General features: G+C 68.4%; 1 protein-coding gene across 1 annotated transcript; it reads left to right on the forward strand.

The window, feature by feature from the left end:
* Window positions 1–4,315: 4,315 nt before the first annotated feature.
* Window positions 4,316–23,038, forward strand: LOC135310980 (glutamate receptor ionotropic, NMDA 2D-like; the record flags this gene model as incomplete). Its single annotated transcript, XM_064440130.1, has 12 exons — window positions 4,316–4,356; window positions 9,627–10,054; window positions 10,991–11,583; window positions 11,660–11,774; window positions 12,257–12,468; window positions 14,083–14,251; window positions 16,257–16,410; window positions 16,509–16,634; window positions 17,914–18,143; window positions 18,926–19,086; window positions 20,730–20,917; window positions 22,806–23,038. Coding segments are annotated over exons 2-12 (2,592 nt in total), but the record flags the coding sequence as incomplete, so codon positions are not given.
* Window positions 23,039–23,272: the final 234 nt, after the last annotated feature.

A 23,272-nucleotide genomic window follows, 5' to 3' on the forward strand; every position in this document is an offset into this window, starting at 1 on the left:
CCATGGCGGGTCCTCGCCCTTCCCCTCACCCCCAGGGCCCCCCCATGGCGGGTCCTCGCCCTTCCCCTCACCCCCGGGGTCCCGCCGTGGCGGGTCCTCGCCCTTCCCCTCACCCCCGGGGTCCCGCCATGGCGGGTCCTCGCCCATCCCCTCACCCCCGGGGTCCCGCCGTGGCGGGTCCTCGCCCTTCCCCTCACCCCCAGGGCCCCCCCATGGCGGGTCCTCGCCCTTCCCCTCACCCTGGGGTCCCGCCATGGCGGGTCCTCGCCCTTCCCCTCACCCTGGGGTCCCGCCATGGCGGGTCCTCGCCCTTCCCCTCACCCCCGGGGTCCCGCCGTGGCGGGTCCTCGCCCTTCCCCTCACCCTGGGGTCCCGCCGTGGCGGGTCCTCGCCCTTCCCCTCACCCTGGGGTCCCGCCGTGGCGGGTCCTCGCCCTTCCCCTCACCCTGGGGTCCCGCCATGGCGGGTCCTCGCCCTTCCCCTCACCCTGGGGTCCCGCCGTGGCGGGTCCCATCACCTTTCCAGGCCCCGCTCGGCTTAGCCGGCTCTGTGGGTGCGAGGGCGGTCACCACCGGTACGGTGAGTCACACGCCAGCCCCACATGTCTGTCACCCCTTCCCCAATTCAGGGTGTAGGGGGTCTACCCTCGTTCCTGCACCCCCAAATCCTCCCCCTCAGAGCCTGGTGGCTTCACAGTCTCCTGCCCCCCAGCCTTGGAACAGAGAAAATGGCCTTTTCTGGCCCAAAATGGGGCCTTTGATGGGGTTGAGGGGGGTCTCCTGACCCAGAACCCCAGCCCCACCTTCTGCCCCAAACTCCATCTCCTGGGTGTCTCCTGCCCCACAGCTGCCCCACAGCCCCACCTCCTGCCCCAACCCCTCCCCTCCCTCCAGGGTTCTCCTGCCCCACAGCTACCCCACAGCCCCACCTCCTGCCCCAACCCCCCCCTCCCTCCAGGGTTCTCCTGCCCCACAGGTGCCCCACAGCCCCACCTCCTGCCCCAACTTCCCCCCTTCCCTCTGGGGTTCTCCTGCCCCACAGGTGCCCCCCAGCCCCACCTCCTGCCCCAACCCCCCCCCTCCCTCCAGGGTTCTCCTGCCCCACAGCTGCCCCAAAGCCCCATCTTCAGCCCCGTAACCCCCCTCCACTGGGGGTGTCCTGCCCCACAGCTGCCCCACAGCCCCACCTCCTGCCCCATAATCCCCCTCCACTGGGAGTCTCTTGCCCCAGAGCTGCCCCCAGCCACACCTGCTGCCCCATAATCCCCCTCCACCAGGGTTCTCCTGCCCCACAGGTGCCCCACAGCCCCACCTCCTGCCCCATAACCCCCCTCCACTGGGGTTCTCCTGCCCCACAGCTGCCCCCCCAGCCCCACCTCCTGCCCCATAATCCCCCTCCACCGGGGGTCTCTTGCCCCAGAGCTGCCCCACAGCCCCACCTCCTGCCCCCTAAACTCTTTCCAGGGGGTCTTCTGCCCCCCAGCCCCACCTCCTGCCCCATAACCGCTGTCCACCGGGGGTCTCCTGCCCCCCAGCTGCCCCCCAGCCCCACCTTCTGCCCCATAACCCCCCCCCTCCTGGAGTTCTCCTGCCCCGCAGCAGCCCCAAACCTGGCCGGGGGGAGGGGAGGTGGGGGGAGTGATGGCCCCGCCCCAATTTGCCCCGCCCAATCGGGGGCGGGGCTAAGCGGGGACCCAGGAGTCCGGGCTGCCGTGTTGGGGGGGGTGGTGTTTGGGGGGGCTCTGGGTTAACTGGGGAGGGGGTTGGGGGGGCTCTGGGTAATCGGGGCCGCGGGGTAGGTGGTGGTTGCGGTGGGGGGCTGGGGGCTGTTGGGGGGCTGGGGGGGGGTCCCGGGGGTTTCCCCGGTGTCTGTCGGGCTGTAGCGACCGGCTCTGAATCTTAATGACCCGCCGTTGGGGGTGGGGCGTGTCTGTCTGCCTGTCCGTCCGTCTGTCCGCCCGCCCGCCCCGGGTGTTGTCCGCCACCGGACCGGTACCGGCGGAGGGGGCGTGGCCGGTACCGGCGGAGGGGGCGTGGCCGGTACCGGGGGCGGGGCTGGGGCCGGTGTCCGAGTGACCGGCGGCGGCGGCGGCGGCGGGATGCGGTGGGGAGCGTGAGAGGTGAGAGCCGGGCGGGACCCCCCGACACCCCCCCGACACCCCGACACCCCCCGACGACACCCCGACACCCCCCGAGGACACCCTGACACCCCCCGAGGACACCCTGAGACTCCCCCGACACCCCCCGAGGACACCCCGACACCCCCAATGACACCCTGACATCCCTTGACAACAGCCCAACAGATCCCCAAACACCCCGGCACCCCTTGACACCCCAACACAACACCCCAACCCACCCCTAACACCCCCCCCGACAGCCCGCTGTCACCCCCCACCCTATCCTTGACACCTCCCCAACACCCTGACGCCCCCCAACACAACACCCCAACATCCTCTGACAGCCCAACACCCTGACACACCCCAGTGCACCCCAAAACCCCCTGACACGACACCCTGACACCCCCCAACACCCTCCTGAGTCCCCAAAACAGCACCCTGACACCCCTCAATGCCCCCCCGACACCCCAATGCAACATCCCCCCCAACACCCCCTGACAACCTGTAGCACCCCCAAACAACCCCTTGACACCCCCAACACCCCCCGACACCCTCCCCATCACACCCCGACACCCCCCACGCGTCTACACCCCTGGGGGGTGCAGGACCCGCCTGGGGACAGGCGGACACGGGCGGGGACAGGCGGACACGGGCAGGACAGGCGGACACAGGCAGCCGCACAGCCGCACGCTCCGGCCCCATTAGTATTCTGCAAGCGGCGGCGGGTGCTGCAGGGTGGGGGGGGGGGCGGCGGGGCCGGACTGGGGGGGACTGGGAGGGACTGGGGGGGTGCTGGGATCCAGTTGGGGGTGCTGGGATCCAGTTGGGGATGCTGGGATGGGACTGGGGGGGGCTGGGAGGGGGTTTGGGGGGACTGGGGGTGCTGGGAGGGAGGACTGGGACCCAGCTGGTGGGGGGCGGACAAGGGACTGGGAGGTGCTGGGATGGGACTGGGAGGGACTGGGGGTGCTGGGATCCAGTTGGGGGTATTGGGAGGTACTGGGGGGGCTGGGAGGGGGTTTGGGGGGGGCTGGGCTGGGACTGGGAGCGCTGGGGGGAGTAGGGGGGGGACTGGGACCTGGCTTGGGGGGGACTGGGAGGTGCTGGGATGGGACTGGGAGGGACTGGGGGTGCTGGGATCCAGTTGGGGGTATTGGGAGGTACTGGGGGGCCTGGGAGGGGATTTGGGGGGGCTGGGATGGGACTGGGGGTGCTGGGGGGAATGACTGGGACCCAGCTGGGAGGGGACTGGGATGTGCTGGGGTGGGACTGGGGGGGCTGGGATCCAGTTGGGGGTACTGGGATGGTACTGGGGGACTGGGAGGGGATTTGGGGGGGGCTGGGGGTGGGACTGGGACCTCACTGGGGGGGACTGGGAGGGGTGGGATCCAGTTGGGGATGCTGGGAGGGGATTTAGGGGGGTCTGGGGTGGGACTGGGGGGACTGGGAGGGCACTGCGGGAGGGGACTGGGATCCAGTTGGGGGTGCTGGGACCTGACTGGGGGGGACTGGGAGCTGATGGGGGGTGCTGGAGGGGGACCGGGACCTAACTGGGTAAACTGGGAGCAGACTGGGGGGTGGGGGGTGCTGGGACGGGACCCAGCTGGGTGCTCTGGGACCTCAGCCGTGATTTGGGGGGCTCCGAAGGGGGTCCTGGGGTGTTGTTTTGGGGGGCTCGGGACCCTTTTGGGGGGGGCCCAGGTGTGTTACCGCCCCCTCCTCACCTTCCCTCCCTCCCCCCGCCAGGTGCAGCCGCCTCCGCCTCGGCCCCCCCAAATCCTGCACCCCCCCCAAATCCTGCACCCCGAACCCCTCCAGCCCCCCAAATCCTGCACCCCCGAACCCCTCCAGCCCCCCCAAATCCTGCACCCCCCCCAAATCCTGCACCCCGAACCCCTCCAGCCCCCCCAAATCCTGCACCCCCCCAAATCCTGCACCCCCGAACCCCTCCAGCCCCCCCAAATCCTGCACCCCCCCAAATCCTGCACCCCCGAACCCCTCCAGCCCCTGAAACCCCTCCAGCCCCCCCCAATTCCCCCCCCCAGTCCTGCCTGTTTCTGCCTGTTCATTCCCGGCCCCCCCATCCCCCCCCAAATCCTTGTCCCTCCCCCCTCTCCGGCCTGTCCCCGTGTGTGTCCCCCCCCCGTGTGTGTCCCCCCCGTGTCCCCCCAACACCCCCCCCGTGTCCCCCCTCCCCGGCCGAGATGAGGCAGAGCCCCCTGCAGCGGAGCTCGGGCCAGGTAGGACACGGGGGGGGGGGCACTGGGGAGGTCTGGGGGACACTGGGAGGGGTCTGGGGGGGTCTGGGGGACACTGGGGGGGGGCACAGCTGGTGTCACGGGGTCTGGGGGGCACTGGGAGGGCTCTGGGGGACACTGGGGGGGGGGGCACAGCCGGTGTCACGGGGTCTGGGGAGCACTGGGGGCGGACACGGGGGGCTGGGGGGCAGCTGTTGGGCACTTGTGGGGCAGTGACACAGGTTTGTGTGTGTCCCCCCCTTATGGGGACGGTGACAGCGGCTTGTCACCTGCCATGACGGTTTTGTCACCCCCACCGTCACGGGGACGGTGACACGGAGGGGTTGGGGTGTCATCGCCCCCCCCCCCCCCCATCACGGGGACGGTGACAGTGGCTTGTCCCCGCCGTTACGGGGACGGTGACACGTGATTGTCACCTGGCTCTTTTGGGGACAGTGACACGTGATTGTCCCCCGCCGTTACGGGGACGGTGACACCAGATTGTCCCCCGCCATCATGGGGACGGTGACACGGCTTTGTCACCCCCACCATCACAGGGACGGTGACACGGCTTTGTCACCCACCAGTCACCCACCATTATGGGGACGGTGACACGCGATTGTTCCCCCCGCTGTTGTGGGGACGGTGACACGGCGTTGTCACCCACCCTTACGGTGTGGGGGTGGTGATGCCGGTTTGTCCTTGGTGTGGGGAGGGTGACGGGGGTTCGTCACCCCCCCTCATGGTGACGGTGACGGGGGTTTGTCACCCCACTGGTGTGGGGAGGGTGACGGGGGTTCGTCACCCCCCCTCATGGTGACGGTGACGGGGGTTTGTCACCCCACTGGTGTGGGGAGGGTGACGGGGGTTTGTCACCCACCCCTCATGGTGACGGTGACGGGGGTTTGTCACCCCACTGGTGTGGGGAGGGTGACGGGGGTTTGTCACCCCCCCCTCATGGTGACGGTGACGGGGGTTTGTCACCCCACTGGTGTGGGGAGGGTGACGGGGGTTCGTCACCCCCCCTCATGGTGACGGTGACGGGGGTTTGTCACCCCACTGGTGTGGGGAGGGTGACGGGGGTTTGTCACCCCCCCCTCATGGTGACGGTGACGGGGGTTTGTCACCCCACTGGTGTGGGGAGGGTGACGGGGGTTTGTCACCCCCCCCTCATGGTGACGGTGATGGGGGTTTGTCACCCCACTGGTGTGGGGAGGGTGACGGGGGTTCGTCACCCCCCCCTCATGGTGACGGTGACGGGGGTTTGTCACCCCACTGGTGTGGGGAGGGTGACGGGGGTTCGTCACCCCCCCCTCATGGTGACGGTGACGGGGGTTTGTCACCCCACTGGTGTGGGGAGGGTGACGGGGGTTTGTCACCCCCCCCTCATGGTGACGGTGATGGGGGTTTGTCACCCCACTGGTGTGGGGAGGGTGACGGGGGTTCGTCACCCCCCCCTCATGGTGACGGTGACGGGGGTTTGTCACCCCACTGGTGTGGGGAGGGTGACGGGGGTTCGTCACCCCCCCCTCATGGTGATGGTGACGGGGGTTTGTCACCCCACTGGTGTGGGGAGGGTGACGGGGGTTCGTCACCCCTCCCTCATGGTGACGGTGACGGGGGTTTGTCACCCCACTGGTGTGGGGAGGATGACGGGGTTCATCACCCCCCCTCATGGTGACGGTGACGGGGGTTTGTCACCCCACTCGTGTGGGGAGGATGACGGGGTTCATCACCCCTCCCTCATGGTGACGGTGACGGGGGTTTGTCACCCCACTCGTGTGGGGAGGGTGACGGGGGTTCGTCACCCCCTGTCACAGGTTTGTCCCCCCGCCGTTACGGTGACGGTGTCACCCCCGGCACAGGGAGCCCCGTGTGACAGAGGCGGGGCCGGGCTCAAGGTCACGGGGGGGGGGGAGGGGGGGCTGGGCAGAGGACCCCGGCATCCGGGCCCCTTCCCCTCCCCCCCAGCGACTGTTGGGGTACGGGGGTGTGTGGGGGGGTGTGACATTGCTGGGGGTGACCTGTGTGTACGCGTCCCGCTGTGGGTGTCTGCCTGTCCGACTGTGCAGCCAGCTGCCTGTCTGGCTGTCCCTGCCGGGCCCGATGGGGTGTCTGCCTCAGCCGGTGTTGGCCGCCTGTACCCCTGGGCCCCCCACCTCTACCCCTGTGCCCCACCTGTACCCCTGTGCCCCCGGCCTGTACCCCCGGGCTCCCCACCTGTATCCCTGGCCCCGCCTGTACCCCTGTGCACCGCCTGTACCCCTGGGCCCCCCGCCTGTACCCCTGGGCCCCCCGCCTGTATCCCTGGCCCCGCCTGTACCCCTGCGCACCGCCTGTACCCCTGGGCCCCCCGCCTCTACCCCTGTGCCCCACCTGTACCCCTGTGCCCCTGGCCTGTACCCCCGGGCTCCCCACCTGTATCCCTGGCCCTGCCTGTACCCCTGTACCCCCCGCCTGTACCCCTGGGCCCCCCGCCTGTACCCCTGGGCCCCCCGCCTGTACCCCTGGGCCCCCCGCCTGTATCCCTGGCCCCGCCTGTACCCCTGCGCACCGCCTGTACCCCTGTGCCCCACCTGTACCCCTGTGCTCCCGGCCTGTACCCCCGGGCTCCCCACCTGTATCCCTGGCCCCGCCTGTACCCCTGTGCACCGCTGTACCCCTGGGCCCCCTGCCTGTACCCCCGGGCCCCCCGCCTGTACCCCTGGGCCCCAATTGTACCCCTGTGCCCCCGGCCTGTACCCCCGGGCTCCCCACCTGTATCCTGGGCCCCCCGCCTGTACCCCCGGGCCCACTGCCTGTACCCGTCCCCTCTGCCTGTCCCTGCCACCCCCCTCCCCCAGTCCCTCCCCTCTGCCTGTTGCTCCCCGCCACCACTGCCACGACACCCGCCTGCGCCTGTTGGCTCTTCCGCCTGTGCCCTGCCTGCCCCCTCCCCGCCTGGCTCTGCCTGTTGCTCTGCCCGCCGCCGCCTGTTGCTTTGTCTGCCTGTGCTGCCCCCCCCCCCGCCTGCGCTTGTCACTGCCGTCACTTGTCCTCCGTGTCCGACTGTCACCTTGGGGGGGGTGACAGTGACACACACCCCCACCCCCAGCGTCCGCCTGTCGCCGTCGGCGTCCGTCCGTCTGCGTCCCCCCGGCTGCGGCGGTGCGAGATGGGGGGGGTGGGGGGGTGATGGCGTGTCCTGGCGTGTCCTGGTGTGTCAGAGCGTGTCCCCGTGTCCCGCCATGTCCTGACAGCCTGATGCTGGCTCACGGGGGGATACTGGGGGGCATACTGGGGGATACTGGGGTGGAAACTGGGGGGGATACTGGGGAGATACTGGGGGGGATACTGGGGTGGATACTGGGGGGTTACTGGGGGGATACTGGGGGGGATACTGGGGAGGCACTGGGGGGGATACTGGGGGGAATACTGGGGGGGATACTGGGGGGATACTGGGGGGAATACTAGGGGGACACTGGGGGATACTGGGGAGGCACTGGGGGGTATACTGGGGGGATACTGGAAGGGATACTGGGGGGGATACTGGGGGGTTACTGGGGGGGATACTGGGGAGGCACTGGGGGGGATACTGGGGGGAATACTGGGGGGACACTGGGGGATACTGGGGAGGCACTGGGAGGATACTGGGGGGATACTGGGGGGATACGGGGAGGCACTGGGGGCGATACTGGGGAGGCACTGGTGGGATACTGGGGGGATACCGGGGGGTTACGGGGAGGGTTACTGGGGGGGATACTGGGGGGATACGGGGAGGCATGAAGGGATACTGGGGGGGATACTGGGGGGATACTGGGAGGATACGGGGAGGCATGAAGGGATACTGGGGGGGATACTGGGGGGATACTGGGGGGATTCCGGGGGGTTACGGGGAGGGTTACTGGGGGGGATACTGGGGGGATACGGGGAGGCATGAAGGGATACTGGGGGGGATACTGGGGGGATACTGGGAGGATACGGGGAGGCATGAAGGGATACTGGGGGGGATACTGGGGGGGATACTGGGGGGGATACTGGGGGGATACGGGGAGGCACTGGGAGGATAGTGCGAGGCACTGGGAGGATACTGGGGGGGATACTGGGGGGATACAGGGAGGCACTGTGGGGGGATACTGGGGCGATATGGGGAGCACTGGGAGGATACTGGAGGGCTATGGGGAGGCACTGGGAGAATAGTGCGAGGCACTGGGAGGATACTGGGGGGATACGGGGAGGCACTGGGTGATATGGGGGGCACTGGTGGGATACTGGGGGGACACGGGGAGGCACTGGTGGGATACTGGGGGGATATGGGGGGGCACTGGGGGGATACTGGGAGACACTGGGAGGCTCTGGTTGCCCCAGGCCGGGCTAGGCCAGGCCAGTGGGGCAGCCCCGGGTGGGTACTGGGAGCACTGGGGGGCACTGGTCCCCACCGGTGCCTCGAGTCCTGTCTGACCCTCGCCTGGCACTGGGGGTTACTGGTGGCTACTGGGTGTTACTGGTGAGCCCCCCTCCCACCATTTCCGCCCCCGCCTGACCCTCTCCCGGAGCTTGGGGGTTACTGGTGGGTACTGGGTGTTACTGGTGAGCCCCCCTCCCACCATTCCCCCCCGCCTGACCCTCTCCCAGTGCTTGGGGGTTACTGGTGGGTACTGGGTGTTACTGGTGAGCACCCCTCCCACCATCCCCCCCCCGCCTGACCCTCTCCCGGAGCTTGGGGGTTACTGGTGGCTATTGGGTGTTACGGGTGAGCCCCCCTCCCACCATTCCCCGCCCGCCTGACCCTCTCTCAGTGCTTGGAGGTTACTGGTGGGTACTGGGTGTTACTGGTGAGCACCCCTCCCACCATTCCCCGTCCACCTGACCCTCTCCCGGTGCTTGGGGGTTACTGGTGGGTACTGGGTGTTACTGGTGAGCCCCCCTCCCACCATTCCCCGCCCACCTGACCCTCTCCCAGTGCTTTGGGGGTTACTGGTGGGTACTGGGTGTTACTGGTGAGCACCCCTCCCCAATTCCCCGCCCACCTGACCCTCTCCCAGTGCTTTGGGGGTTACTGGTGGGTACTGCGTGTTACTGGTGAGCACCCCTCCCACCATTCCACGCCCACCTGACCCTCTCCCAGTGCTTTGGGGGTTACTGGTGGGTACTGCGTGTTACTGGTGAGCCCCCCTCCCACCATTCCCCGCCCACCTGACCCTCTCCCAGTGCTTTGGGGGTTACTGGGGGCTACCGGGGGGGCACTGGTGGGCACGTCCCCCAGCATCCCCCCCCTCTCCCGTCCCCCCCAGGGCGCAGCGGCGGCGCGATGAGCCCCCGGGTCCCCGCCCCCGCCAGCAGGATGTTCTTCGCCCTGGCCCTGGCCTGCGCCAGCCCCTTCCTGGCGCCGCGGCCGGAGGGGAACCGGCGGGCGCTGAACGTCGCCGTCATCCTCAGCGGAGCCTCCTACGGCCCTGCCGGGCCCCGCCTGGCGCCCGCCGCCTTCCGCGACTTCTCGTTGGACGTCAACCCCGTCGGGGTGGTGTTGAACGACACCAACCCGCGGAGTTTGATCGTCCGCCTGTGCGACGTCCTCTCCTCCCTCCGCATCCACGGCGTCGTCTTCGAGGACGACGCCCGCTCCGAGGCCGTGGCGCAAATCCTCGACTTCATCTCGGCCCAGACCTCGGTGCCCATCATCGGCATCAACGGCGGCTCCGCCATCGTCCTCACGCCCAAGGTGGGGCGGGGTGGGGCACTCGGGGGGGCACCCCGCTCTCCCCAGCCTTTTCTAGGGGTACCTGACTGTCCCCGACCGCGTCCAGGGTCACCCGGTTGTTCCCAACCCAACCCCAACCGTGTCTAGGGCCGCCCGACTGTCTCTAACGTGACTGTCCCCAACCCCTGTCACGTCTAGGGTCACCCACAGGTCCCCAGTCTGACTGTCCCCAACCCCAGTTCTATCTGGAGTCACCCAAATATCCCCCCAACTGCACCTAGAGCCACCATGACTGTCCCCAGCCCAACCCCAATCACATCCAGAGCCACCCGACTGTCCCCAAACCGACTATCCCCAACCCCAACTGTACCCAGACCTGCCTGACTGTCCCAAAACCAACTGTCCCCAACCCCAACCACGTCCAGAGCCACCCAGCTGTCCCCAAACCGACTGTTCCGATCCCCAACCACATCCAGAGCCACCCGACTGTCCCCAGACTGACTGTCCCCAACCCCAACCATGTCCAGAGCCACCTGATTGCCCCCAAACTGACTGTCCTCAACCCCAACTGTACCCAGACCTGCCATGACTGTCCCCAAACCAACTGTCCCCGGCCCCAGCTGTCCCCACCACATCCAGAGCCACCCAACTGTCCCCAAACTGACTGTCACCGGCCCCAACTGTCCCCAACCACGTCCAGAGCCACCCGACTGTCCCCAAACCAATTGTCCCTGGCCCCAACCACGTCCAGAGCCACCTAATTGCCCCCAAACTGACCGTCCCCAACCCCAGCCACCTCCAGAGCCACCTGACTGTCCCCAAACCGACTGTCCCCAACCCCAACTGTCCCCAACCCCATCCAGAGCCACCCAACTGCCCCCAACCCGACTCCAACCCCATCTGGAACCACCGGCCGTCCCCGTCACCACCCTTGTCACCCTCTCCCCGCCCCCGCAGGAGAAGGGCTCCACCTTCCTCCAGCTGGGCTCCTCCACCGAGCAGCAGCTGCAGGTGATCTTCGAGGTGTTGGAGGAGTACGACTGGACGGCCTTCGCCGTCGTCACCACCCTCTTCCCGGGCTACGAAGACTTCGTGGATTACGTGGAGGTTTTAACCGACAGCAGCTTCATCGGCTGGGAACACCGCGGCGTCCTGACCCTCAACCTGACCGACGACCCCGAGGGAACGCGGTTGCGCCGGCAGCTGCGCGAGGTCAGCGCCCAGATCCGCCTCCTCTACTGCTCGCGGGAAGAAGCCGAGGCCATTTTCCGAGCGGCGCGAGACGCCGGTTTAACCGGTCCCGGTTACATCTGGTTCGTCGTCGGTACGAACCTCGGCGGAAGCGATCAATTACCCGAGCACCTCCCGGCCGGTTTGTTCGCGGTGTTGTCGGCCGGTTGGCGGGACGACCTGCAACACCGCGTGCACAACGGGGTGGCCATCGTGGCCAAGGGCGCCGAGGCCCTGCTGCGCGATTACGGTTTCATCCCCGAGTTCAACAACGATTGCCGGGCGCCCAACGTCACCCAGATCAACGACAACCTCCACCGGTGAGGGCGGCGGAACCGCCGGCGCCTGTCGCCTCGGGGAGGTGACAGCCCCGTCACGGTGTTGCGTCCCTGCCAGGTACTTCATGAACATCACCTGGGGGCAGAAGGATTTCTCCTTCAACGAGGACGGTTACCTCGTCAACCCCTCGCTGGTTGTGATCTCCCTCAACAAGGAGCGCAGCTGGGAGGTGGTGAGCGTCCCCGACGCCTGTGCCGCGTCCCTGCGCTGTCACCGTTCCCCCTGGGGGCGCCTGTCTGCTCCTCGCGGTGTTTGTCATTCCGGTCACGGTGACGTCCGGGCTGTCAGCCTGACGGCGCCGGCTCCGCTCGCCAGCGCCGTGTGTCCCCCCCACCCCCGGGGAGGGGGTTGCGGTACCATCTGGCGTTCACCCCCCCACCCCCCGCCGTCGCGGTGTCGCGCTGCCTTGTCACAACACCGCGTCCCCGCGGGGGTGACGGTGACGCAGAAACTCAGCCCGTCGGTCGCCTCGGCGCGGTGACGCCTCCGGGGACCCTCCCTCCGCCTGTTCCCCCCCCGCGTCCATCTGTCTGGATGGGGGTGGGGTCTGTCCGGCTGTGGGGTCTCTCCAGCTGTAGGGCCGTCACGGTGACATCGGACCGTCCCCGGCGGTGACAGCCCCCCTGAGCGTGACGCAGGCGTTGTCCCTCACAGGTGGGCAGCTGGGAACACCGGATCCTGCGGATGAAGTACCCCGTTTGGTCACGTTACGGTAAATTCCTACAACCGGTGGACGACGACCAACACCTGACGGTGGCCACGCTGGAGGAGCGGCCCTTCGTCATCGTGGAGAGCATCGACCCCGCCACCGGCACCTGCATCCGCGACTCCGTCCCCTGCCGCAAGCAGCTCAACCGCACCGCCGGGTGGGTGACGCACCCCCGACACCCGCCCCGCGGTGTCCCCGGTGCCGTGAGGGCGTTCCCACCACCCTGGGGTGTCCCAGACACTGTCACGGGGGTGTCCCCACCACCCTCGGGGTGTCCCCGGTGCCGTGAGGGCGTTCCCACCACCCTGGGGTGTCCCAGACACTGTCACGGGGGTGTCCCCACCACCCTTGGGGTGTCCCCGGTGCCGTGAGGGTGTTCCCACCACCCTGGGGTGTCCCAGACACTGTCACGGGGGTGTCCCCACCACCCTTGGGGTGTCCCCAGTGCCGTGAGGGTGTTCCCACCACCCTGGGGTGTCCCAGACACTGTCACGGGGGTGTCCCCACCACCCTTGGGGTGTCCCCGGTGCCGTGAGGGTGTTCCCACCACCCTGGGGTGTCCCAGACACTGTCACGGGGGTGTCCCCGCCACCCTCGGGGTGTCCCCGGTGCCGTGAGGGTGTTCCCACCACCCTGGGGTGTCCCAGACACTGTCACGGGGGTGTCCCCACCACCCTCGGGGTGTCCCCGGTGCCGTGAGGGTGTTCCCACCACCCTGGGGTGTCCCAGACACTGTCACGGGGGTGTCTCCACCACCCTCGGGGTGTCCCCACCACCCTCGGGGTGTCCCCGGTGCCGTGAGGGTGTTCCCACCACCCTGGGGTGTCCCAGACACTGTCACGGGGGTGTCCCCACCACCCTCGGGGTGTCCCCGGTGCCGTGAGGGTGTTCCCACCACCCTGGGGTGTCCCAGACACTGTCACGGGGGTGTCCCCACCACCCTGGGGTGTCCCCAGTGCCATGAGGGCGTTCCCACCACCCTGGGGTGTCCCAGACACTGTCACAGGGGTGTCCCCACCACCCTCGGGGTGTCCCCGGTGCCGTGAGGGTGTCACCGACACTGCCATGGGGGTGTCCCCACCACTCTCAGGGTGTCAGTGGTCCCCCCTGCCACGGGGTTGTCCCCATCACTGTGTAGGTGCGGGGTCCCCCCCCACCCTTGGGGTGTCCCCCCATCACCCACCAGGGTGTTGCCCTACCACCGCGGGGGTGTCCCCGTCACCCTTGGGCTGTCCCCAGTGTTGCCATGGGGGTGTCCCCGTGCCGTCACGGGGGTGTGGGTGTGTGTCTCCCACCCTTGGGGTGCCCCCCCCGCCCTGGGGGCTCCCCCCACCCCTTGGGTACTACCTCCTGCCCTGGGGGCTCCCACCCACCCTGGGGGCTCCCTCCTGCCCTGGGTGCTCCCCCCCACCCTTGGGGTGTCCCCATGCTTCCACAGGGGTGTGTGTCCGTCCCCCCACCCTCGGGGCTTCCCCCCTGCCCTGGGTGCTTCCCCCCCACCCTGGGTGCTCCCCCCCGCCCTGGGTGCTCCCTCCCCACCCTGGGGGCTTCTGCCCACCCTCGGGGCTCCCCCCCACCCTGGGGAATCCCCCCCCACCCTGGGGAATTCCCCCCCCCCTCGGTGCTTCCCACACACACTGGGGGTTCCCCCCCGCCCTGGGTGCTCCCCCCCCGCCCTGGGTGCTCCCCCCCGCCCTGGGTGCTCCCCCCCCCACCCCGGGGGCGCCCCCTCCCCGCGCTGGGTCGCCCCCCAACGCCGGCGTGCCCGCAGCTCTCCGTCGGAGCCGGCGCTCTTCGAGAAGAAGTGCTGCAAGGGCTTCTGCATCGACATCCTGAAGCGGCTGGCGCGCGCCCTCGGCTTCACCTACGACCTCTACCTCGTCACCAACGGCAAGCACGGCAAGAAGATCGACGGCGTCTGGAACGGCATGGTGGGAGAGGTGGGGACCCCCCCGGCCCCGTCGCTGTTGGGGGGGGGGAGGGCTGGGAGACCCCCCCCCCGTCGCGTTGAGGGGGCTGGGAGACCCCCCAGTCGCATCTGGGGGAGATGGGAGACCCCCCAGTCACAACTGGGGGAGATGGGAGACCCCCCCAGTCACATTGAGGGGGCTGGGAGACGCCCCCGTCACATTTGGGGGGCTGGGAGACCCCCCAGTCACATTTGGGGGAGATGGGAGACCCCCCCAGTCACAACTGGGGGAGATGGGAGACCCCCCCAGTTACATTGAGGGGGCTGGGAGACGCCCCCGTCACATTTGGGGGAGATGGGAGACCCCCCAGTCACATTGAGGGCGCTGGGAGACCCCCCCCCAGTTGCATTGAGGAGGCTGGGAGATGCCCCCAGTCACATTTTGGGGGCTGGGAGACCCCCATTTGCATTTGGGAGGGTGGGAGACACCCCCCAGTCTCATTTGGAGGGCTGGGAGACCCCCCAGTTGCATCTGGGGGAGATGGGAGACCCCCCAGTTGCATTTTGGGGGGCTGGGAGATCCTCCCCTGTCGCACTGAGGGGGCTGGGAGATGCCCCCAGTCACATTTGGGGGGCTGGGAGACCCCCCAGTAACATTTGGGGGAGATGGGAGACCCCCCAGTCACATTGAGGGGGCTGGAGACGCCCCCAGTTACATTTGGGGGGCTGGGAGACCCCCCAGTCGCATTTGGGGGAGATGGGAGACCCCCCAGTCACATTGAGGGCGCTGGGAGACCGCCCCCCAGTTGCATTGAGGAGGCTGGGAGATGCCCCCGTCACATTTGGGGGGCTGGGAGACCCCCCAGTTGCATTTGGGGGAGATGGGAGACCCCCCCAGTCACATTGAGGGGGCTGGGAGACGCCCCCGTCACATTTGGGGGGCTGGGAGACCCCCCAGTTGCATTTGGGGGAGATGGGAGACCCCCCCAGTCACATTGAGGGGGCTGGGAGACCCCCCCCAGTTGCATTGAGGAGGCTGGGAGATGCCCCCAGTCACATTTGGGGGGCTGGGAGACCCCCATTTGCATTTGGGAGGGTGGGAGACACCCCCCAGTCTCATTTGGAGGGCTGGGAGACCCCCCAGTTGCATCTGGGGGAGATGGGAGACCCCCCAGTTGCATTTTGGGGGGCTGGGAGATCCTCCCCTGTCGCACTGAGGGGGCTGGGAGATGCCCCCAGTCACATTTGGGGGGCTGGGAGACCCCCCAGTAACATTTGGGGGAGATGGGAGACCCCCCAGTCACATTGAGGGGGCTGGAGACGCCCCCAGTTACATTTGGGGGGCTGGGAGACCCCCCAGTCGCATTTGGGGGAGATGGGAGACCCCCCAGTCACATTGAGGGCGCTGGGAGACCGCCCCCCAGTTGCATTGAGGAGGCTGGGAGATGCCCCCAGTCACATTTGGGGGGCTGGGAGACCCCCATTTGCATTTGGGAGGGTGGGAGACACCCCCCAGTCTCATTTGGGGGGCTGGGAGACCCCCCAGTTGCATCTGGGGGAGATGGGAGACCCCCCAGTCACATTGAGGGGGCTGGGAGATGCCCCCAGTCACATTCGGGGGGCTGGGAGACCCCCCAGTCGCATTTGGGGCGGTGGGAGACACCCCCCAGTCTCATTTGGGGGGCTGGGAGACCCCCCAGTCACAACTGGGGGAGATGGGAGACCCCCCAGTCACATTGAGGGGGCTGGGAGACCCCCCAGTTGCATTTGGGGGGTTGCTCCAAGATCATCCACTCCCACCCCCATTGCCCCGCCCCGCCGGCCCCGCCACGTCCCGCCACGCCCCCACGGCCACACCCCCCCGATGCCCCGCCCACAGGTGTTTTACCGCCGCGCCAACATGGCCATCGGCTCGTTAACCATTAACGAGGAGCGCTCCGAGATCATCGACACCCACCCCCATTGCCCCGCCCCGCCGGCCCCGCCCCGCGTGGCCCCGCCCCACCCGGCCACACCCTCCGATGCCCCGCCCACAGGTGTTTTACCGCCGCGCTGACATGGCCATCGGCTCGTTAACCATTAACGAGGAGCGCTCCGAGATCATCGACTTCTCCGTCCCCTTCGTGGAGACGGGCATCAGCGTCATGGTGTCCCGCAGCAACGGCACCGTCTCCCCCTCCGCCTTCCTCGGTACGGACGGACAGGCGGACACCCGCCCCGCCCGGCCGGCTGACGGGGCGTCGCCCCGCCTCGTGTCACCCCGTCGCGTGTGTGTCCCTCCCCCGCAGAGCCCTACAGCCCGGCCGTCTGGGTGATGATGTTCGTCATGTGCCTCACGGTGGTGGCCGTCACCGTCTTCATCTTCGAGTACTTCAGCCCCGTGGGCTACAACCGCAGCCTGGCCACCGGACAACGTGAGTGGAGGCTGTAGGCGGCTCCCTCCGCCTACAGCCGGCGGCGGGGGGACGGCCCGGTGTCACTTGGCGAGGCGGGGGGGACACACACGGTGTGACATTGTCCCCGGGGTGACGTCGCCCCATCCCTGGGGGTGTGTGAGACATGGTCACCGTGGTGACATGGTCCTTGGGGTGACACCGTCCCTGCACCCACGGTGACACCGTCCCGTCCCTGGGGTGACACGGTCCTTGGGGTGACACCGTCCTGTCCCTGGGGTGACATGGTCCTTGGGGTGACACCATCCCTGCACCCACGGTGACACCGTCCCGTCCCTGGGGTGACACGGTCCTTGGGGTGACACCGTCCCGTCCCTGGGGTGACATGGTCCTTGGGGTGACACCGTCCCTGCACCCACGGTGACACCGTCCTGTCCCTGGGGTGACACGGTCCTTGGGGTGACACCGTCCCTGCACCCACGGTGACACTGTCCCGTCCCTGGGGTGACATGGTCCTTGGGGTGACACCGTCCCTGCACCCACGGTGACACCGTCTCGTCCCTGGGGTGACACGGTCCTTGGGGTGACATCGTCCCTGCACCCACGGTGACACCGTCCCATCCCTGGGGTGACGTGGTCCCCAGGGTGACACCATCCCATCCCCGGGGTGACACCATCTGTTCCTGGGGTGACGTGGTCCTGGGGTGACACCATCCTACCCCTGGGGTGACGCGGTCCCTGGGGTGAGGCGGTCCCTGGGGTCCCACCATCCCATCCTTGGGGTGACGCTGTCTCTGGGGTGACGCAGTCCTGGAGTGACACCATCCCATCCTTGGGGTGACGCGGTCCCTGGGGTGAGGCGGTCCCTGGGGTGACGCTGTCTCTGGGGTGACGCAGTCCTGGAGTGACACCATCCCATCCTCGGGGTGATGCGGTCCCTGGGGTGACACAGTCCCCGGGGTGACGCAGTCCCTGGGGTGACACCATCCCATCCTTGGGGTGACGCGGTCCCTGGGGTGACACCATCCTGTCCCCGGGGTGACACGGTCCCCGGGGTGACGCGGTCCCTGGGGTGACACCATCCCATCCTTGGGGTGACGCGGTCCCTGGGGTGACACCATCCTGTCCCTGGGGTGACACGGTCCCCGGGGTGACGCGGTCCCTGGGGTGACACCATCCTGTCCCTGGGGTGACGCGGTCCCTGGGGTGACGCGGTCCCTGGGGTGACACCATCCCATCCTTGGGGTGACACGGTCCCTGGGGTGACGCGGTCCCTGGGGTGACACCATCCCGTCCCCAGGCGCCGGTGGTTCCAAGTTCACCATCGGCAAGTCCATCTGGCTGCTGTGGGCCCTCGTCTTCAACAACTCGGTGCCGGTGGAGAACCCCAAGGGCACCACCAGCAAGATCATGGTGCTGGTCTGGGCCTTCTTCGCCGTCATCTTCCTCGCCAGCTACACCGCCAACCTGGCCGCCTTCATGATCCAGGAGGAGTACGTCGACACCGTCTCAGGGCTCAGCGACCGCAAGGTACTGCCGGCGCGACCCCCGGCGCGGGGAGGGTGTCTATGGGGGTGCGGGGGGGTTTGGGGGTCACTGATGGGGTTTGGGGGTCACCAATGGGGTTTGGGGTTGCTATAGGGGTTGGGAGTTACCGTTGGGGTTTGGGGTTGCTATAGGGGTTGGGGGGCACCGTTGGGGCTTGGGGGTTGCTATAGGGGTTTGGGGGGGGCACCGTGGGGTTTTGGGGGTCACTGTGGGGGTTTGGGGGGGTGGGTTTTGGGGGGGGTGGGGGGGGTGGGTGTGGCTGTGGGGGGGTGTGGGCATGTGTTTGGGTGTCAGCAGGGTGGGTTTGGGTGTCGGTGCGTGTCAGTAGGGCATGTGGGTGGCGGCAGGCGTGGCGGCGGGCGTGGCGGCGGGCGTGGCAGCGGGCGTGGCAGAGGGCGTGGCAGAGGGCGTGGCAGCGAGGCCCATGTGGCTGTCAGTGGATGTCAGAGGGGCGGGTGTGGGTGTCGGAGGGGTGCCTGTGGGTGCGTGTGGGTGTCGGCGGGGGGGTGTGTGTGCGCTGGTGGGTGTCGGAGGGCGTGTCAGCGGGCGTGTCAGCGGGCGTGTCAGCGGGCATGTCAGCGAGGCCCACATGGCTGTCACTGGATGTCGTCGGGGTGACGGGGGTGTGTGTGTGTGTGTATCGGAGCGGGCGCGCGGGCGCTGGCGGGCGTGGGCGGGCGCGGCGCGGGCGCAGCGCGGGCGGGGCGCAGCGGGGCGCGGCGGGGCGTGGCGGGGCGTGGCGGCGGTGCCGACGCCCGGGGCAGTTCCAGCGCCCGCAGGAGCAGTACCCCCCGCTGAAGTTCGGGACGGTGCCCAACGGCAGCACCGAGAAGAACATCCGCAGCAACTACCCCGACATGCACAGCTACATGGTCAAGTACAACCAGCGCGGCGTGGAGGACGCCCTCCACCACCTCAAGACCGGGTCAGCGAGGGGCGGGGCCTGCGGGGGCGGGGCCTGCGGGGGAGGGGCCGCGGGGCGGGGCCTGAAGGGGCGGGGCCGCGGGGGGAGGGGGATGGGGTGAGGGAAGGGAAGGGGTGGAGGATGGGGGCTGCAGGCAGGGGTCAGGGTGGGGTTTGGGGGTGGGAGGGGCTTGGGAAGGGGGCGGGGCCTGAGGGGGCGGGGCCGAGGGGCGGGGCCTGCGGGGGCGGGGCCTGAAGGGGCGGGGCCGCGGGGGGAGGGGGATGGGGGGAGGGAAGGGATGGGGTGGAGGATGGGGGCTGCAGGCGGGGGTCAGGGTGGGGTTTGGGGGTGAGAAGGGCTTGGGAAGGGGGGCGGGGCCTTCGTGGGCGGGGCCTGAAGGGGCGGGGCCGCTTGGGAGGGGGATGGGGAGAAGGAAGGGGAGGGGTGGGGGATGGGGGCTGCAGGCGGGGGTCAGGGTGGGGTTTGGGGGTGGGAGGGGCTTGGGAGGGAGAGACAGGGGCAGGGGCGGGGCCTGGGGAAAGGGGTGGGGTCGGAGCAATGGGTGGAGCTAGGGGTTGTGGGCGGGGCCTAGGGGTATGGGTGTGGCTCTGCGTGAGGGTGGATATGGGTGGGGCCTAGGGGTATGGGTGTGGCTTTGGGCGTGGTTTAGGGCTATGGGTGGGGTTGTGGGTGTGGCTTAGGCGTAGAGGCGTGGCTGTGGGTGTGGCTGGGTGCCCATGGGCGGGGCCTGGGGTATGGGTGTGGCTATGGGCAGGTCTAGGGGAACAGGTGTGGCTCTGTGTGTCTTGGTGGCTGTGGCTGTGGCCTAGTTGTATGGGTGTGGCTGTGGGCGGGGCTTAGGGTATGGGTGGGGCTGTGGGTATGGCCTACGGATAGAGGCGAGGCTGTGGGTGTGGCTGGGTGGCCATGGGCGGGGTGTAGGTTTACAGGTGTGGCTGTGTGGGCGGGGCCTATGTTTATGGGTGTGGCAGTGCGGGCGGGACCTAAATGTGTGGGTGTGGCAGTGTGGGCGGGGCCTAGGGGTATGGGTGTGGCTGTGGGAGTGGCTTGGGGTAGAGGTGAGTGTGGGTGTGTCTGGGAGCTGTGGGCAGGGCGTGGGGGTATAGGTGTGGCTGTGTGGGCGGGGCCTAGGGGGTATGGGTGTGGCTGCGGGCGGGGCTTAGGGGTATGGGTGGGGCTGTGGGTGTGGCTTATGCATACAGGTGAGGCTGTGGGTGTGGCTGGGTGGCCATGGGCGGGGGCTAGGTGTACAGGTGTGGCTGTGGGTGGGGCCTAGGGGTATGGGTGTGGCTGTGGGCGGGTCTTAGGGGTATGGGTGTGGCTGTAGGTGTGGCTGGGAGCCGTGGGCAGGGCCTAGGTGTATAGGTGTTGCTGCAGGTGTGGCCTAGGTGTATGGGTGTGGCAGTGTGGGCGGGGCCTGGGGGTATGGGCGAGGCTGTGGGCGGGGTTTAGGGGTATGGGTGTGGCTGTGGGAGCGGCTTAGGGGTAGAGGCAAGGCTGTGGGTGCGGCTGGGATCCGTGGGTGGGGCCGAGGGGGTACAGGCGAGGCCGGGGGTGCGTTTTGGCGGCCGTAGGCGGGGCGTCGGTGGGCGGGGCGTCGCCGGGCGGGGCCGGCGGGCGGGCGCCAACGTCAGGGCGCGCAGGAAGCTGGACGCCTTCATCTACGACGCGGCGGTGCTGAACTACATGGCGCGGAAGGAGGAGGGCTGCAAGCTGGTCACCATCGGCTCCGGCAAGGTGTTCGCCTCCACGGGCTACGGCATCGCCCTGCAGCGCGGCTCCCGCTGGAAGCGCCCCGTCGACCTGGCCCTGCTCCAGCTGCTGGGCGACGGTGCGGCCGGGGCGGGGGCTTCGGGGAGGTTGGGGGTCTCTGAGAGGGGGCTCGGGGGGGTTTGGGGTCTCTGAGGGGGTGTTTGGGGCCTTTGAGGGAGATTGGGGGTCTCTGAGGGGGGTGTTTGAGGGGGTTTGGGGTGTCTGAGGGGGAGACTGGGGGTCTCTGAGGGGGTGTTTGGGGCATTTGAGGGAGGTTGGGGGTCTCTGAGGGGGTGTTTGAGGGGGTTTGGGGCGTTTGGGGTGTCTGCAGGGGAGATTGGGGGTCTCTGAGGGGGTGTTTGGGGGTGTTTGGGGGCATTTGGGGGTGTTTGGGGGCATTTGGGGGTCTCTGAGAGGGGGTTTGGGGTGTTTGGTGTGTCTGAGGGGGTGACTGAGGGTGTCTGAGAGGGGTGTTTGGGGCATTTGAGGGAGTTTGGGGGTCTCTGAGAGGGGGTTTGGGAGCATTTGGTGTGTCTGAGGGGGAGATTGGGGGTCTCTGAGGGGGTGTTTGAGGGGGTTTGGGGGTGTTTGGGGTGTCTGAGGGGGAGACTGGGGGTCTCTGAGGGGGTGTTTGGGGCATTTGAGGGAGGTTGGGGGTCTCTGAGGGGGTGTTTGAGGGGGTTTGGGGCGTTTGGGGTGTCTGCAGGGGAGATTGGGGGTCTCTGAGGGGGTGTTTGGGGGTGTTTGGGGGCATTTGGGGGTGTTTGGGGGCATTTGGGGGTCTCTGAGAGGGGGTTTGGGGTGTTTGGTGTGTCTGAGGGGGTGACTGAGGGTGTCTGAGAGGGGTGTTTGGGGCATTTGAGGGAGTTTGGGGGTCTCTGAGAGGGGGTTTGGGAGCATTTGGTGTGTCTGAGGGGGAGATTGGGGGTCTCTGAGGGGGTGTTTGAGGGGGTTTGGGGGTGTTTGGGGTGTCTGAGGGGGAGACTGGGGGGTCTCTGAGAGGGGTGTTTGGGGCATTTGAGGGAGGTTGGGGGTCTCTGAGGGGGTGTTTGAGGGGGTTTGGGGCGTTTGGGGTGTCTGCAGGGGAGATTGGGGGTCTCTGAGGGGGTGTTTGGGGGTGTTTGGGGGCATTTGGGGGTCTCTGAGAGGGGATTTGGGGTGTTTGGGGTGTCTGAGGGGGAGACTGGGGGGTCTCTGAGAGGGGTGTTTGGGGCATTTGAGGGAGATTGGGGGTCTCTGAGCGGGTGTTTGAGGGGGTTTGGGGGCGTTTGGGGGTCTCAGAGGGGTGTTTGGGGGGGCCTTTGAGGGAGTTTGGGGGTCTCTAAGAGGGGGTTTGGGGTGTTTGGGGTCTCTGAGGAGGGGGTTTAGGGCGTTTAGGTGTCTGAGGGGGAGATTGGGGGTGTCTGAGGGGGTGTTTGGGGATGTCTGAGGGGGTGTCCCCCCGTGTGCCCCCAAATCCCCCATTGGAGCCCCCAATTCCCCCTTGTTGCCCCCCAAATCCCCCATTGGAGCCCCCAATTCCCCCTTGTTGCCCCCCAAATCCCCCTGGTGTGCCTCCAAACGCCCCATGGAGCCCCCAATCCCCCCTTGGTGCCCTCCAAACGCCCCATGGAGCCCCCAATTCCCCCTTGAGTGCCCCCCAAATCCCCCCATGGAGCCCCCAATCCCCCCTTGGTGCCCTCCAAATGCCCCATGGAGCCCTCAATTCCCCCTTATGTGCCCCCCAATCGCCCCATGGAGCCCCCAATCCCCCCCAAACGCCCCTTGGAGCCCCCAATCCCCCCTTGGTGCCCCCCAATCGCTCCATGGAGCCCCCAATTCCCACCTTAATGCCCTCCAAACTCCCCATGGAGCCACCAATCCCCTCTTGGGTGCCCTCCAAACACCCCATGGAGCCCCCAATCCCCCCCAAATGCCCCTTGGAGCACCCCTGGCGGGGGTGTGACGGTGTCCCCCCCGCCCCGCAGACGAGATCGAGATGCTGGAGCGGCTGTGGCTGTCGGGGATCTGCCACCAGGAGAAGCTGGAGGTGATGAGCAGCAAACTGGACATCGACAACATGGCCGGCGTCTTCTACATGCTGCTGGTGGCCATGGGGCTGAGCCTGCTCGTCTTCGCCTGGGAGCACCTGGTGCACTGGCGCCTGCGGCACTGCCTGGGGCCGCCGGGGCGCCTGCGCTGCCTCCTGGCCTTCAGCAGGGTATGGGGGGCACGGGGGGCATGGGGGGGGCCGGGGGGTGGGGGGTCACGGGGGGTCATGGGGGGATGTGGGGTGACGGGGGGACGCGGGGACACGAGGCTGCGGCACTGCCTGGGGTCGCCGGGGCGCCTGCGCTGCCTCCTGGCCTTCAGCAGGGTATGGGGGGCACGGGGGGCGCGGGGGGGCCCGGGGGGTGGGGGGTCACGGGGGGTCATGGGGGGATGTGGGGTGACG

Source organism: Phalacrocorax carbo, unplaced genomic scaffold (genome assembly GCF_963921805.1).
Source record: "Phalacrocorax carbo unplaced genomic scaffold, bPhaCar2.1 SCAFFOLD_262, whole genome shotgun sequence".
NCBI lineage: Eukaryota > Metazoa > Chordata > Aves > Suliformes > Phalacrocoracidae > Phalacrocorax > Phalacrocorax carbo.